The 16,689-nt window shown below is 39.6% G+C and overlaps 1 protein-coding gene across 1 annotated transcript in view; it reads left to right on the top strand.

Annotated features, from left to right (window-relative positions):
- The window catches only part of lcor (ligand dependent nuclear receptor corepressor), an 82,207-nt gene extending 70,227 nt beyond the window's left edge, over window positions 1-11,980 (top strand). The window contains exon 7 of the mRNA XM_061049338.1: window positions 1,402-11,980. Coding sequence (XP_060905321.1) covers window positions 1,402-2,539 — 1,138 coding nt within the window. The 3' untranslated portion in view covers window positions 2,540-11,980. The remainder of the gene's footprint in view (window positions 1-1,401) is intronic.
- Window positions 11,981-16,689: the final 4,709 nt, after the last annotated feature.

Genomic DNA, 16,689 nt, shown 5'->3' with positions numbered 1-16,689 from the left:
CTCACAGTCCAAAGACATGCTCGTTAGGCTAAGTGGTGATTCTTAATTGTCTGTAGGTGTAGGTGTGAATGTGAATGTGAATCTGAGTCGATGTGTTTTTCTGTATGTCAGCCCTGTGTTTGACTGGGGATCAGTCCAGGGTGTACCCTGCCTCTCGCCCAATGGGATCAGCTGAGATCGAGTCAAGCTCCCTGTGAACCTGAGAATAAGCAGTATAGATAATGGATGGCTGGATGCATATTCAAGGGCCTTATGAAAGGTTGAATGATCTAGTATCCCGAAATAAAAATGCCAATATTAAACAAATAATCATTCTTTTCAAACATAAACAGTTAGGCATCTGAAACAACATACAAACTGTAAGTCACAACACATAAAAAATGTCCTGTTAGATATATTTTTTTCTTGTATTTACCATTTTCTTAAATCTTTTTTTAATTAATTATTTACACTATTAATTTAATCAAGAATATTTTTTTCATGTATGCATTTTATAATATGGAATTTTGGAGATAAATGTTCACTAAATAGTTGTTTAGAGTGTATTCTGAAATGCCTCAAATTTCACATATTGCATACATATGCAGTGGATGGTTTTGTTTTATTCCTAAATCTTAAATCTTTCAACCAAACGTTTTGTGTGGTAACACTCCAATGAAATATGTTTGTCCTTTAAGGCTTCTCCTCCAACGTATTACTCTATTATTTAACAGACACAGCTGCTACACCTCCTACATTACTTTGCTTTAATTTGTATAATCTGTATGCCTACTATACCTTGCATCGTCACAATGTCAAATACTTAACAATGGATAAGGTTGAAGACAAGTTTGTCCATGTCCAAGTCTGCAACAGTTTCAATAGCATGAAAGGAATTTTGGATACAGATGACATTTCCAAGTTTTTCAGGGTTTACTTAGCAGATCTATAAGAGCATCTATATTTTTTTTTGTGAATTCATGAGAAAACATTGTTTTAATCAAGTCACACAATACTCTAGTATTACATTTACCTAAGGGTATTTTTTGCAGATTGTTTTTATTTGTTTAGCAATGACATTACTACCACCCCTGTTTAAACACCAGATCATTTTTTTAACTGTATTTAAAAAGAATGAACTAGCAACAGGTCTTTTCAAAAATTACCCTAGTTTCTATATATTCTACTAATTCACTTTCAAATGCATTAATTCATGTAATGCAACCCATTTTAGGTAATAATAATTTTGTTGCTTTTTCCATAATATGTCAGATGGACCCTATGAAACAAGTTACATTTTCAGCAACACATTTGGGACTATTATCATAAGTAACAAACTGTAGTTTGCATCACACCCTATTCCAAAGAATCAATTTGAGATCTGTGACACTGGTCCTAATTTTGCCCTTTTTTTCCATCCAGACGTTCTCTCAAAGTGGAACATACACTACCAGAGGTGGATGAGGAGGATGGTGTGCTGCAGAGAAGCTTTCAGGATGGACGGAGGGCGAACTACACCAACTCTAACTCCTTCAAGCCCCCATTGGCCCGCTCCCTGCGTATCAAGGAAGAGCTCCTTAGCCAGAAGCACTGCCTACTGAGCCAGCCTGCTGCTCTTTCATTGGCTAATCTAGAGTCTGCTGGCTTGCTCAATCATGTGCAGTCCCAGTCCTTGCTTGGCCAGAAGGGTTCTTCCTCTTTCTGGGGAAGCAAGGCCCACCTTGAAAGTCTGTTGAAACTGAAGCAGGCCAGTGGAGCTCTAAGCGGGGCACTCAGTGACCTCAAAGACCTGCCGACATTCCTGGAGAATCACCACCACGGAGCCTTCTCTTACAAGAGTTCCCTCCATCATCATCTTCACAATCAGGTCTCCAAGGCCCATCACCACCACAATGACGGGAAGAGAGACCAGGGTCACTCACCTCCTGTTGACCTAAAGATCCCCCAAGTTCGAGGCATGGATCTCTCCTGGGACTCCCATGCCTCCGAGTTGTATGGCTATGGTGCCATTGGGGTTGGGGGTGGTTGCCATGGGGAGAACACCCTGAGCCGGAAGCTGAGAGCCATCCTGCCCAAGCAAAACCGCCGGGGAGGTAGCCTTGGAAGCCTGTTGGATGGGGCTGACTACTGGAGCACTGATTTGGACCACTCTGGTTCTGGGCCAGCATATTCCACCTCTGATGTTGAAGGCGACCCAAACTCCAAGCAACCAAGGAAGAAAAGGGGCCGCTATCGCCAGTACAACAGCGAGATCCTGGAGGAGGCCATAGCAGTTGTGATGGGTGGAAAGATGAGTGTGTCCAAGGCTCAGAACATGTATGGGATCCCACACAGCACCCTGGAATATAAGGTCAAGGAGCGCATGGGAACCCTGAAGAACCCCCCAAAGAAGAAGCTCAAGCTGATGATGAAAATGGAAGCAGGAGCCCAGGATTATCCTGCTGAGTCAGAGAACACACTCACCGCAACCCCACAAGACGACAGCCAGCCACTGGCAGCTGCTGAGCTCAAGGACAATGTAAAAGAAGAAATTGATGACAATTTCAACCCAATCGACTAAACGACTTACACATGAAAAACCTCAGTCTAATGACTAAAGTAATTTGAAAAACGGATGTGGCTTTATTTGTGCCAATTTCCTTTGCAGTATCTGGGTGAGCACAAATGCAGGGATAATATAAGGAGGAATCTTAAAACAAACTGGAGATAACAAAAAAGGATGATTTTTAACAAGCGTTGCTCTAGCAACAATGTATAAGCATTTGTTTAGCCTTTGTGTCCAGGGGCTTAACAAAAACAGCTACAGACATAAGTAAATGACAATTGATTAAATTTCCATTAGCATGCTGATAATCCCCTGCCCAAATACAATCCCCATCTTTTGTGAACTCGATACACTGAACCATTGCTGCTTATAAATGCAGTATGTGCTTTGGACCATTCCAATTCGGGGAAAATGAGGGGAGGTTTAAGATTAATTCCTTGAAAAAAATGACAAATTTGTCCCTTTACTTCTCCCTTCTCCTATGGAGTACTAGCTGAAAATTGGTAAGTGAATTGTCTATTACATTTGACTCCAATTGTAAGGCTTAATCATACTATTGATATTTCTTACCAGGGTTGTGAATCAAAACCCATACTCTTATTGCCAGGTAGCCATGACGCATTAACTGCAAACCTTTTTTCCCTCCTTAAAATGTTCTGCTTATCTCTGTGCGGACGAAACAACATTAACCTGTCCTTTTTGAATGAGAAAAGACACACAAAAGTCATTCAGGGATGCATGTTTGTGAGTTTCGTGGACACTACTGACTTCTATAATCAACAACTTCTCCTCAATCTTTTAATTTGATTTATTTTGCTTTCTTTTGCACTACACTCTGGGTCTGGCGCTTACAGACCAGGTTACCTCGGCATTGTTGCCCTTGCATCATGCACTTATTATGGTCTGTCTCTGAAGCCCAGTCGCATCCTCGCAATGGGTCAGAGGATGCACATCGCCTGCATACGTTGATCCATAATCACGTCCCGCAGAGCTCCAAAACCCTCTTTTTTCCAAGGGAGAAGTTAAGGGGAAATCTGATTGTGGATCAGCTGTATAGCGAAATGCTACCTCATGGACCTACATCAGTCGCTCACTGCTGATCCTGGAATGCTGGAGCCGCCTTCGGTTCCACAACAAATGGCGACTGAAGTGAACTCATCCCCTCATGGAGATCTTATTGGATGGAGGCTTTCTAGGATCAGATTGTGAAACTCAGCTGCTATCCAGTTGATCATCAAGCTACTATACAAAGCTTTAGCTAGCCTTAGCTAAAACGTTTTAGCTAGTCTTAGCTTACAGCAACATATTTCTGATGTTTTTTTTTTCTTCTTTTCTAATCAAACTAAGCAGAAGCGGCTTCACTAATGAATTTTTAAAGAAAGTCTTTTCCCTCAAACTCCACAGTTTTAAAGGCAGTTTATTACAACAATGTGCATTTATAAACGGGTGTTCATTTTGGGATGGTGGGTGGGCAATATGCAGTGGGAAGGGGTAGTTGATTAAGGTGAGGGAAAGGCAGATTTAATATATTATAAATTATTGTGACTGATGACGTTAAAGCCAATCTGTGATTCTGGATGACTTCTTTCTCCCCATTTTAAACTCAGGGTAACTGAGACAGATGATGTGGGTTTCAAATATGGTAATTTTCTGTTGGACCTATAGACAGACAGGACGACAAGACATGACCCTCCCTAATGCTATGTCTGCAAGAGCAGTCATGTGAGCAAATATAGCAGCACCATCGCAGACAGACCTGTTGATGAATCATGAAAGAGAACAGAAAATGCTGATGTTGGGTTAGGAGCTAGAGCTTGTGGCGCTAAACTTCTAAAATAGCACTTTCAAAAATGTGAGAAAAAAACGAGAGAAAGAAGGCTGTTTGAGGTTATGCATGTAGTGTAGCTTTTCTCTGGGGGGGTAATGGAGCAGGGCAGAGAGATGGAAGAAAAAAAGCTTTAGTGTGAAGACTTTCGGAAAGCTGCATCTCAGTCCCATATCCCCCTCCCCCTTGATTACCAGAATAGAAAAAAGATTGACAGCTGGAACAACTAGAGTTTAGTTTAGCGTTGTCTCATTGTTTCCCCTACCATCGCCAAAGTACCAGGGATAGAAAAACAAACATCATGTTTTACCTAGAATCCCTGGGAGGACACATGTGGAAAGAAAAGAAATTGCTCTTTTGGTATTTTCCATCAGGAAAAATTGGTTGTCATGTCTTTGTTTCTTTTATTGCTCTGTGGTTAATGTTGCTTCTCGCTCCTGATACTGCCTGGTGCTCACCCAGTCTTTGAGATTTCTAAGATGAGAACTGTACTTCTGTTCAAATGAAATTATGAATATCCACTCCTTTTGAATTGTATTGTAAATGTATTTATTTGATTTTTTTTCTTTGATTATTCTCTTAAAATGGCATGCACCACTTTTTTGGCTGATTTTGGGGGTCAGGCCATTGAATAGGCTATTCTATGTTGAGAGGATTTAACACAATTCCTCCTGAGCCTGAGATTTTCAAACTAATACAAAGTTATGGATGAATCATGATCTAATTATAATTAGAACAATGTACTACCTGTGGCATACAATCTTAATTTTTCCATATTTGGTTATTGATTATCCCCTTAAGCTTTGTAGCTTCTTAAGCAGATAAGCATGTCCAATTAAAAAAAGAAGCTTTAGGAAAGACCTCTGGATCATCAGTATCTCTGAGGCTCATCATGCATGAAATGCGTCCAACACTTTGACAATGCTGAGCATTTGAAGTGTCTAAAAGGATGTGGTGCACCTCAAGTTGGACCCAGCGAAGGACAATGCACTGATCTGATAGTTAAAACAGGATCATAGTATTAATGGCAAAGCACTTCTTGTAACCATGCTTTTGATAAATGGCATGATAGCTACTTAGTTAGCCAGCAATGAATAAAGTTTGAAAAATGTAACTGTGTGCCCCCCCCCTAAAAAAGAACTCAACAAAGTCCTGGCCCTCTGCCTGTTCAATGTAAAGCATGAATTTGTGATTCGAACAATTTAGATTTGGTGTAGAAATAGAATAATAGGCACTTAATGCAAAGGTTTGTATGAACTCCAACAGCACTTAAGATTGAATTCCCCTAAGAGGGGTGATTCTTTGGGGCCAAATTCTCTGTCTAAATTTATACTAATCTAGACGTAATTTCTTACCCTTCAAGAAATTCTTGACTCTTATTGTACATTTGTCAATTGTTTAAACTTGCCATTGCTTTTAAAAACCACTAATGTAACATTATAAAAGATTCCCATTTTCAGCTTGATCTTATCTACTGAGGTGCATGCCATTTAAGGTATATTTATTTCATTTCATTTGATATTTCTTGGGTTTTTTGATTGTTTATAGTCATGTGGTTAACGGTTCCCCCTGTCCAAAAAAGTCCTCCTTCTTGCAACTGAGTCTCACTGCTGTTTTAAAGAAACCTCATACTATATTATATACTTTAGAGAACAGTATATCTATTCTCTATCTATCTATTTATATACATATATATTAACAGATACTCACATCATGAATGTAGTGAACTGACATGAATATCTCAAACTTACATAACCATTACAGTGATCCTCCAAAAGAGGGCATTGTCAGTTTCTTTATGACAGACTGTTGTTCTTATTCTTTAGCTTTCAGTTTTGACTTTACGCTGCTTGCATTGAAAATAGCCGTTTTCTGACGCGGGCGTGCGACAGTAGCCTTCAGTACTGTAAATGTCTCAGGATCGAGCCAACGGGATGGGCAGCAATATTTGTCAGTCGGAAAATGGCACAGACTTAACTACCTGTACTAGATGTACTTATATATACAGAATATAAACTATATGTCAACTTGGTCAGCCGGGACCAAGTGCTATACCTCAATCTCAGAATAATGACTCCTTTCCGTGCCTCGTACTTTTATGTAGACCTTACCTGGGAGCCTGGCGAAGGGATAACTGATACTCTGGGAAATATAGTGTGCTCCGCTGTATCTTTTATTATCTGTTCATATTTTTCTTTGTTAAACCTCCCTTTTGTGAAGGGCGGAGGGAGACGCTTCAAGTGTCTGACTGACCAATATTTGCAACCCTACCTCTTTTCAGGTATTTTTGCGCAACAACAAAACCTTATAGAAGTATATATGAGCAACAGATTGAGAAAAAGAAAGACCTGCAGGGAGTATACAGCTATTCCTGTACTTAGCACTGAAAGAGGTTGGTGTGGGAGGGCTACCAACCTCTCATTTCTTTCTCTAAAAGTCAAAACATTTTTGGATTCACTCGTCTGGTTTCACCCTGGAGGCGATCAGTCAGGTCAGTCACACCCTGGTCTGAGAACAAGGTCTTTTTTGTTCACTGTGCAATTGTGTGTTTTAAGGTGCAACAAAACTCCAGGTTGAAACCTGACGGGGGGATTTTTTTTTGTTGTTTTTTTCCTGCCTTGTTTATTTCTCAAACTTAGAGGAATCAGAGACCTAGAGGGGAGATTGGGGGACAGGTGGACAAGTTAACCTTTCTTTATCTGCTGTCTTGTAAAAGAAAAATATCCTATCCAAAATCTTTTACACTGCATTCCAAAAAACACCCCACACACAGAAAAATGTACCTTTATATGATGAAATTGAAAAATTTATATACTTATGATATATATGTATTTATTTTACTGTTTTTTGCATCTTCAGGTAAACCAATCTATTTCTCGTTTGCTTTTTAGGTTGGTATCTTATTTATTTTTTATTTCTTCTGAGTGACAGACTGTCAAAAAACGTTGTAAAAATTATGAAAAAAAATGTCTAACAGCAACTACTGTAACCTCACTGAGTAGGCGCCACATGATGTGCCATTTACTTTCATGATGGTGTGATGCTATGGGCTACCAGGCAAGAAAGACCCAACAATGTATATGATTGCCATGCTCCTCTCTGCGCAGAGGCTTCTTCTGTTTCTTTCTGTGTCTCACGCTGCGTATCTGGTTGTCATTTTTACCTCAGGTCTGACCACTTCAAAGCAGCTGATTGTACACTAGAAACACAGACACACACACACACACCTACACACACAAACACACAAGGAAGAATCAGGATTTTTAGTACAGCTCGTTTGCAGTTTTTAAATGTAACCGACGGAAGCAGTTTTTGAATAATTGTCGTTTCTTGTTGTTGTCGTTGTTCGTACTGTTGTTATTCTGATGACACCTTCTTTCCCTTTCTTTGTTTTCTTATAAAGGAAAAGATAAATTCTTAAAAAGCCAGAAGCCAAGTTCATATGAATACAAAGCTGTATTATCTCTAGCACATACAGCCGTGGAAGAGCAGAACGCACACGTACACATAAATAGAGACATGACGCACCTACAGCAACAAACTCTCTCTCTCTCGCTCTCTCCTCATCAGGTAGCCACACTTTGTGTGGGCGGGTTATATGTATAATTATGAAGCTGGGAGTCTGTAGCTTCTCTTTTAGAAGCAGGTGGGTGTGTTTTGTCCACAGCCTGCAGAACATCAGCCCCGCTGGCTGATTTTGATCTGGCACACCGGGACTCTGCAGGCAATGCCTCTGTGAAAATCACTTTGTCTTGTTTCTTGCTTTCAACAAAGACTGTTTTTCTTCCTCTTTTTTTATATCGGCCTAACAATTGTTTTGTTAAAGGACAAATCCTCCCCTCAGTTGTTCTGTGATGTTCTTAGCATTCCAGCGGTTGTTTTTTTTTCATCTTCCTCTCTAGTTGCCTGGTCTATCATAAATTGGATTTTAAAAACAAAACAAAACTACTAGCTAAAGAAAGAAATGATGAAGGAACACAGATTTGCTGTTTCTATAGTCAGGATGCTAAATCCATGTCTGAGAAACAACCTGGTGTGTTTTGGATGGATTTCTCTTTTAACATGTTACAATTGTACTTGTGTGTTGTAAGTCTTGCCATGCTGTCTTATTATTATTTTTTAAATATCTTTCAGACATTTGTCAAAGAGACGCTAACAGATCTGTTAAAATGTACATCTCCTCTGTTATGGAGTGTGATGCCCGGAGTTGTAAATGTCAAGGTATCTGAGAAGACATGTCAAGCTCAGTGGCTTAGTAGCAGTCTGGCTTGGAAAGCAAAGTTGAATACTGGTCTTAAAGGCCAGACACACCTCTGGAACAATGCTGATCTGCTGACACAACAGGCACTGAAACTGCCTTCGGTTATAATTACCCTGAAGAGAAATTTGGCTGGGGCTTTAACTTAATCCTTGCTCTGTACATAGCTGACACTCCATCCAGAGCACTGGTCAGTCTCAACTTGCTGTAAGTGAAAGATTAGCTTATCTAGACAACGTAAACATGGCATGCTTGTATTGGGAAATCACCACACGTAATTACAGCCCTGTTGAGACATTTTTCATAGCTTTTGATTTTCAAGCTATGATTAGGGCTCTTAAATCTACAACAAGAACCATGCTTAACCTGTTTACTCACATTCAATCTGACTTGCCACCAAGAATAATTGATTATATATTTGTTATTCTTCAATCAGTGGAATCAAGAGTGCCTTTGAAGACTCTAATCATGTTCTCAAATCTAATAGGGTTGGTTTCTTAATCGCATATAACCGCCCGAGTGTAATCACAGAGCGGCTACTTCAAGAACAACATACAAAATGTCATGTGAGATTCAGGTCAAATTTGTCGGCTTAAATTCCCAGCCCCCCGTGATTATGTTTCACTGGGAAAAAAGAATCACAGGCAGACATTTTCTCACATTGTTTGCTCTTGCCTCTGATGAGACCATGTTGTTGGCGTACGTCACACCCTCCGCCTCGTCAGAAAACATTTTGCAGATGATAGAAAGACAGATTGTCAGTCAGACATTGCCATCTGAGGAGGTGGATGGGAGAGCGAGGATTAAATCTAAGTGAAGCACAGAAGAATAAAGACTGCTGAAGGTCAGCATCCCCATCCCCACTGCACAGTTAAACAACAGGCTTTTAATGGAATGATGCTGAAATTCACCTTGCAAACGAACACTACCTCGGCACATAGCTTTTATGATTTAAACGTACTGTGGTTGATCTGAAACTCCACTTAGAGAAAGAAAAAGGGATTATTAGCGACATAATTTCAGACCTGATGTTGAAGGTTGAAAATACATTTTCAGAAAATAAAAGCATGAGCTCTGTAAAGTAAATCTTGTCAAAAGGCCCTGCGATCGAGTGCATTTCATCAGGTGCCCTTGTGTGTTGCCATGACAATCTTGCAGCATTGTTCCCATGTGGTGTTTTGTCTGGCCCTTTAAAGCCACCTCCATGGACCAGCTGGTCTCTGATGCTCTGAAGCCAGATCTAGCTCAGCTAACACTGCTTGTTCTCCTGCTTATGCACACAATAATATAGATTTTGGTTCAAAACCAGAAAATTTAGCTGATTGCATCTCATTGCAAAAAAAAAACCACTCGTAGACTCCAGATGCCGCTTTGAGTGTCAGTTCCTCAGGCTTTGTTGTGAGCATTTTCAAAAGAATTATGTTCAAAAGCAGGCAATTTTCAAATGTCTTTGTCCAACACTGGCAAACAAATATCTACCACAAAATGTCTCTTATTCTCTTCTCATATTATTTCCCTTCTTTTTACTTCTAGCTGATGTTTCACTCTTTGTTTTGCTCCCTTTTGTATACATGCAAGGGCATCTGGGAAGAAGTGTTTATCCTTTTCTTTGCTTGTTTCTGAGATTCTCTCTGCTGCTTCTGCTACCTCATTCTGCCACAAGGACTTGACAGTTTCAAAAAGTTGGTGGGAAAACTAAAGCATCATTGGGCCTTATAAGTTCTGAATGGTTCTAATGGAAGTTTAATGAAGTGGAGAGAACACATTGATTGTCTGCCGACCATTTTGGTTTCCCGTTTTGTGCTTCGCTCTCAGAAATGTGTCAGATCTTGATTGTTCTGTCACTCAAAAGTGTGAAGTTTCTGGAGATGCATCGTGATTGCTGATGCACTGCTTGAAGTGGCCAGGTGGGGCCACAAATCATCTTCCACACATCTGTAAACACTGTTGGATTTTATTGTCACTTTCTTTGATGAAAAGTCGTAAACCCCTTTCCTTCACCTTCGCCCCCTAACTATTTGTCATCCTCACAGCGTCCATGGGTACTGGGGCGTGAGCGCTGTGGGGCTGACAGGCCCTTGTTTATCTCAGGAGAGATGGGGTGTTCTGCGGCAGCCCCAGGTCTTTCACCTCTCATTAGACCTCCCTGCCATCTCTTGGGATTGTATACTTGACCCAAAGGCACCTGAACACGGTCTTCCCTCCAACTTTCCCCTTTTTTTCTTTTATCTTTTCACAGAGGATTTGCCATGCTCTCCCCTGATGAGGAACTTATAGATTTAAATTTCTTAATACAGGGCTTCAGGTTTTTCAGGGTGGTCATTATCCTCTGCAATACTGAGAACTGTTTCTAGAAAAAAACATAAACATATATGAAAATTTCATGAACCCGCTCCACAAGAGATTCAATATTTCAAAGGTTTGGCCGTTAATGTTGTATGATGTCTCCGATCTCTTGTTTTGATGTTTCGAGGTAACTGGCTCGGGCTTGACTTTTATTTTCTGTGTAGAAAAGTGGAAAATATCAAGAAAAAAAAAAGGCTAATGACTGGATTTGTGTTTTGTCATAATTTCTATCTCATTGCTGTGATCCTCTTGTAGCTTCTTTTTGCAGTCTTTCAGGTTTTGACATTTGAGCTTTTGAACTTAGGTGTTTTTGAAGACCAAGTACCTTTCTCTGTTACCTATCAGTTGTGAAGTCTACACTACATGCAGTTAACCACAAGAGCTGGAGTTGTTATAGTCGAGGAGCAACACTGGCTAATGAGCAATGATTGATAGTCAGGTCAGACTGACCTATACTTGGTGAGCGGATATGGGAGTTCAGGCCTCAGAAAGCAGGCTTGTGAGTATAGAAGATGAAGTGTCATGCAGATTATTCCCTCTTCTAAAAGAGAAACTACTCAAACTTTTTTGAGGAACACCTTGGATTCATCTGGCTGAAGTTGACACTTGAAAGCCAGAACATCATCACTTAAAAGGATCTTAGAAAAGCCTTTTTGTTATTTTTAACTGAACTGTACATTGTTTTCAGCCAAATGCTTTTTCAGTGCTTTATAAACAGCAAGGATTGTAAATACTAATAACTCTTTTTGGAGGAGGCTCATGCAGAGCTTACTTTACTTTCCACCTTGTGGATCCTCTACAGATCTAAATAATAAGACTTGGACTGTTGCCTTCCTGGAAGTGCAAATTAAGGGAAACAGAGTGCTTTGACCTTAATCTGCTTTTAGGAAAGTAACGCTGAGTGTTTGTTCTTTCCGTCAGTCTTTCATAATGTTTTCCATCTTGGTGTTTCTTGGTGGCAAAAATATAAAGAAGATGAAAAAAAAACCTTACAACACAGAATACCTCAGAAAAGATATCCATGTAACCTTGATAACCTCCACATTATAGTCAGATCCTGTCCATGAAGACTCATCTCCTGGGCACTTTCATCTATCGTCCTTTGTATTTGTTTTTCCTTCTGCATTTTTTGCCATTTAGAGTGTAGTGCCCAGTGGAGGTTCCATAACTCTTTACACACGTTTGGTTTCACATCCTCATATGTGTTCTGTCTTTTGACTGATCACTCTTGGCCTAGAACCTTTCGCAGCCCACTTGGTGTTCTTTAGTCAAAGACTCAAAGAAGGTGGTATCATACGTTGAGTTGACACGATATGCTGATTCATCGAACAGAGCGCCATAGAATAAACTGTCAGAACCAGTGCAAAAAGATGGGCTGTTCATTTTTAAAAGTGGGTTTGCTGAAAGGATGAAGGACAACACGTGGAACACTGGAAGCCACACATTTCCTGCGGTGTTCCTTTTTCATACCTCTTTAACTACTTATCTACTCTTTATCATTGTTAAAAACTGAATGTAAAAAAACCGCAAACAACTAACCTCTAATTTAACTATACATATTTAAGAATAAGAAATACTCTATATGTGCACATAGATATACCTATACAAGGCCAACACAGACACAAACACAAATGCATATGTATATACAAATCTCTAATGTCATATACTTTTATCTTGAAAAGGAAGAGGATGAGCCTTTTCCATTAATGATTCAGGGAAACAGTACAGAAGTCAAGTGCAGTATGTAAGGTAAAATCACTCTCACTCTGTTGCTTTTGGTGTTCCATATTCTTACTCCGTTCTTGCTTGTTTTTTTCCTCATGATGTAGCATAGGGCAAAGGGGGCACGGACTTGAGTTTTTTGATAACAGAAGGAGTAACGGAACTAGGATTTAATGTAGTTGTAGTCTTTTCAAGTCGGATTCTGTGAGAAGAGGAAGGGGTGGGTGGGGAGGGGTTTTTTTCTGAAGCGAACACTGTAAGGACAGTATATTTATGAAGATGACTCTAAAGTGAGAGTCACACTTTGGGGGGTCGGAAATGTTTGTGGGGGGTAGGGATGTCTTCAAGACAGTTGTGTATATAGAACTGCTTTACCCATCAACCCTTACCTGTCTTTTTCACAGGCAAGATGGATCTGTATATTGAAGGCACTGCAAAGGAACTGTTTGTGTTTTTATGTCTCGAAGAGTAAAGACTGTTTTAAATGAAGGACATGGATTGGGGGGCTGAGGAACACAACAGACAGTGAAGTCGTAAGAAAACGCATCTTCCTCAAGCTTTTCTGAGCGCGACAGACGGTTTCGTGAACGTTGACCCTCGATATTTTTGCATGCTGATGTACATACCCATTTATCAGTCCTTTTGTTTGAAGAGGCTGGTTAATCCAAGTTTATAATTTTTGGGGGGATTTTGTCCACAGGACAAATTCTGATGTTTTTAAATATTAAATATTGCCCCTAAGAAAAAAATCCCTTTCCCCAAAAGAAGCACCTAAGGTGTTTGTCACTGCAACAGCTTTCGTAGTGGTTTTTGGCTAAAGCTCTTTTGCAATCATTTTCCTTTTTTCCTTGTGTAAATTATCAAAAAGTGTGTATGAGTGTGAATCTGTGTGGACGTGTAAGAAACAATGTGTAAAGCTCTTTTTGATTTTCCTTTGATCTTTTCCTCAAGCAGTTTTTAACCTCAGAGCTGTTGGTAGGACCATTTCTGTCCTCTTACGGTAACCCAATGGAACACTGATCACAGTTGAAGAACTATCTTTGATCGTACACTGGCTGCCTGTAGGAAAAGATGCCAATCTCTGGGCACCTTACAGAGCCGAATTATATTACCCAGAAACCCTCAGGGACCTTCAGCTACACTGCTCTCATTCTTATTCAGGTACTTGATCTTCACTGAGGCCTAGCAGTGATCAACTATCGTTTATTCTCACAGGCCTGTTCCTATGAAGACTGAAAATTACCGCCAAAATCCTAAAATTTAAGAAGCAGTTTTCTTTAACTCCCAAAGTTGAGTTTTTCTGTGTTCTACTCATTGGATTACTTCTCTTTTTCTACCCTTTAGCGTTCTTGTATCTGTTATTTTCATCTATGGAGTTTTTTTTTATATCTTATGAATGTCAATCTTCTTCTCAGTTAAGGACTGCTGTGTCTTTTTTTGCACTCTGTCCTCTCTATGACTTGCGTCTGGTGCAGTGGCTCCACCTCTGAGCCAAGCTGACGACGCAGCCATCTGGTATTGTGTGGCTACATAGCACCAACGTAACAATGACTTACACCAAGCTAACCTCTTAAAAACATTTCATACAAGTGCACAAAAGTGGACTGGCTTTTAGACAGTCGTTAAGCCTCCACAATTCGTATGTAGGTTTATAAAAACAAAGAAAGAATGCTGCAGTTTCAGTACGCATGTTCAGGTATCTGTCTAGTTTAAGTGCTAACTTGAGTTCTCTTCAGCTTAAGTTTATTCTTTTCGGGGGTACACACAAAAGACGAATGTGACAGTTCTGCCTTCAGTTCTTCTTGAGCTTCAGGGAAAACTTAGTAAGCCTCACTCACCACAAGTGAAAAAAAAAAGAAAATGACCTCACTCTGTCTGATGTTGATGATCAAACCTCCAGATCTGTAGAGCTGTGAGGGACAAAGGCAAACAAACTGATGCAGAAAGATCCGTGTTTTTTGGTGAAATTGTTCTCATTTGCTCTTTGACCTTTTTAGACAGTTTCTCTTCTCTGCCGGGTTGGATGAAACCTCTGCTGTATGTTGCTATGTCTTTGTATTGCTGCACACAGCTTGGTCAATGCCATGGGTTTTGGAAGTCTCCTGCTGACTTCATAAAGAACTAGTCATGCAAAAGCAGTTACTTGATGGCCTGGTCTGGATGACAGGAGTGTATTTTGAATTTAGCCTAAATTTTGTACCTCTTACAACAATCAAATCAGTGGTGTTTGGTGAGAACTATGTAAAGACTCTTAGAGGATAAGTTGTATTTCATGTTGTAAGAGCTCTTAAGATTACTTTCTACATTCCTGATGTTGCTTTGAGTAGAATTTGATTTTCTCGCGATAGAGATAGCTGTAATTGGGTTGGAAACGGCTTGTGATATTTGAGTAGATGCAGGAAGTGTTGTCCAGGGGTTTGGACTCTAACCTCCTCCTTTCTTTGGTCTTGATATTTGTCCTGCTGAGGTTTGTAAAGTTTCGTAATCTCACCTAGGTTCTTAACGGGTGGCTAGACGCCCCACTGCAGGGCCTGCTGGGCTTTTTTCCGCGGAGTTTTGTTTTTGGGTTTGACGATATACCTCATTCCTCTAGTCCAGTGGGCCCTAAGGGGGCTCTGTGCCGATGCTCAGGACACCCAAGCCCCCTTTCACAATTTTGGTCCCACATGGACTGTACCTCTTGCAGACACACACATATGTACCTACACACTACACACAGGTTCTCCAAATACCCCAATGGACCTCATTTTTTCAATATCTACTGTTTACAGTTTGACAAAAAATTGTATAATTTAAAAAAATATTTTTCTCACATTGTAGTTTTATTTATGTACAATAATTTTTTTTGTTTTTTGTTCTTATTTTGTACCTTGTGAGTTGGACTTTTATTCTTCTAGGCTTATATTATCGATGTCCGTTTAAATGAGCACTTAACGATCACGATAATTGGTTTTAGTTTGATTGACTGCACTATTTTATTTTTCTCTTTCTCTCTCCCCGTTTTGAATGACAAATCTAATTTTCTGATCGGGCTAATGAAAAATAAATCGTCTCATAATGTCTGTGATTTTCGGGACAAAAAAAGATGAAAGATAATGATTTGATTTCCTACTGTTTGTTTTTTAAAACTTCATTTTGCATTGAACGTCAGGCGACGCTGATTAGATCTGTCTTTGTGCATGTGTAAAATATTTTACTGGTTATGTTATATTCAATTTGGTAAAAAAGAAAAATTGCCATTTTTGCCACACATTTCAGCTGTAATGTTGTGTAAGGTAGTATTCACTGGATGCTAGAACCTTCTTTTCAAAACCACTATTCTTCTAATAAATTTTGTTGTGAAAAAAACCCAGTCTCTGTCCCAGTTGTGTTGATTCGTTTGCATATGTTGATGTTGACGTAGAAGTTACAGTTGTGTAAATTTAGTCAAGCAAAAATAAATGTAGTCCTCCTTTCCGGACTGAATTTATTATCAGCCAGGGCAAACAGTTGATCTCTGTCCCCTCCCCTCTCTAAGGTTAACAGCCTGGATAATCAAAGAACCTCAAAGGTTCAAAACCTCCCCTCTGAGGGAGAAACCAAGAAGTGAACAAAGAATCACTCATACTCACAGTTCCACTCATTACTAAAGTCATCCACACCAAAACAGTAAACAAGTGACTGTCCTGCACAGCTGGACAATATCAGGAAAAAAAACATGACATTAGGATATGTTTTATTTATATATATCATCATTATACCAGATCATTGCAGTGTTTTTTCTGTATATCAATTAAAAAGTAAATTAAACAAGTGTATTTTATATTATTTCAGTTTTTAACTAATTTACTGGTTTCATAAATAAAACCCTTCCTACTTTAATTCCACACGGTGCTCAGCCCTCTCACACACAGAAGAAGAGACAACAGGTGGGGCGACATGTTTCTTCATAAACTTTAGAAATAAACTTCTGGTTTGGGATTGTGTTACATATATGTCATCAACCATTTCTAACACTGTTCAACGTCACATTTT

The sequence above is a fragment of the Labrus mixtus genome, chromosome 2, assembly GCF_963584025.1.
Source record: "Labrus mixtus chromosome 2, fLabMix1.1, whole genome shotgun sequence".
Lineage (NCBI taxonomy): Eukaryota > Metazoa > Chordata > Actinopteri > Labriformes > Labridae > Labrus > Labrus mixtus.
This window is presented reverse-complemented; position numbering and strand designations above follow the sequence as displayed.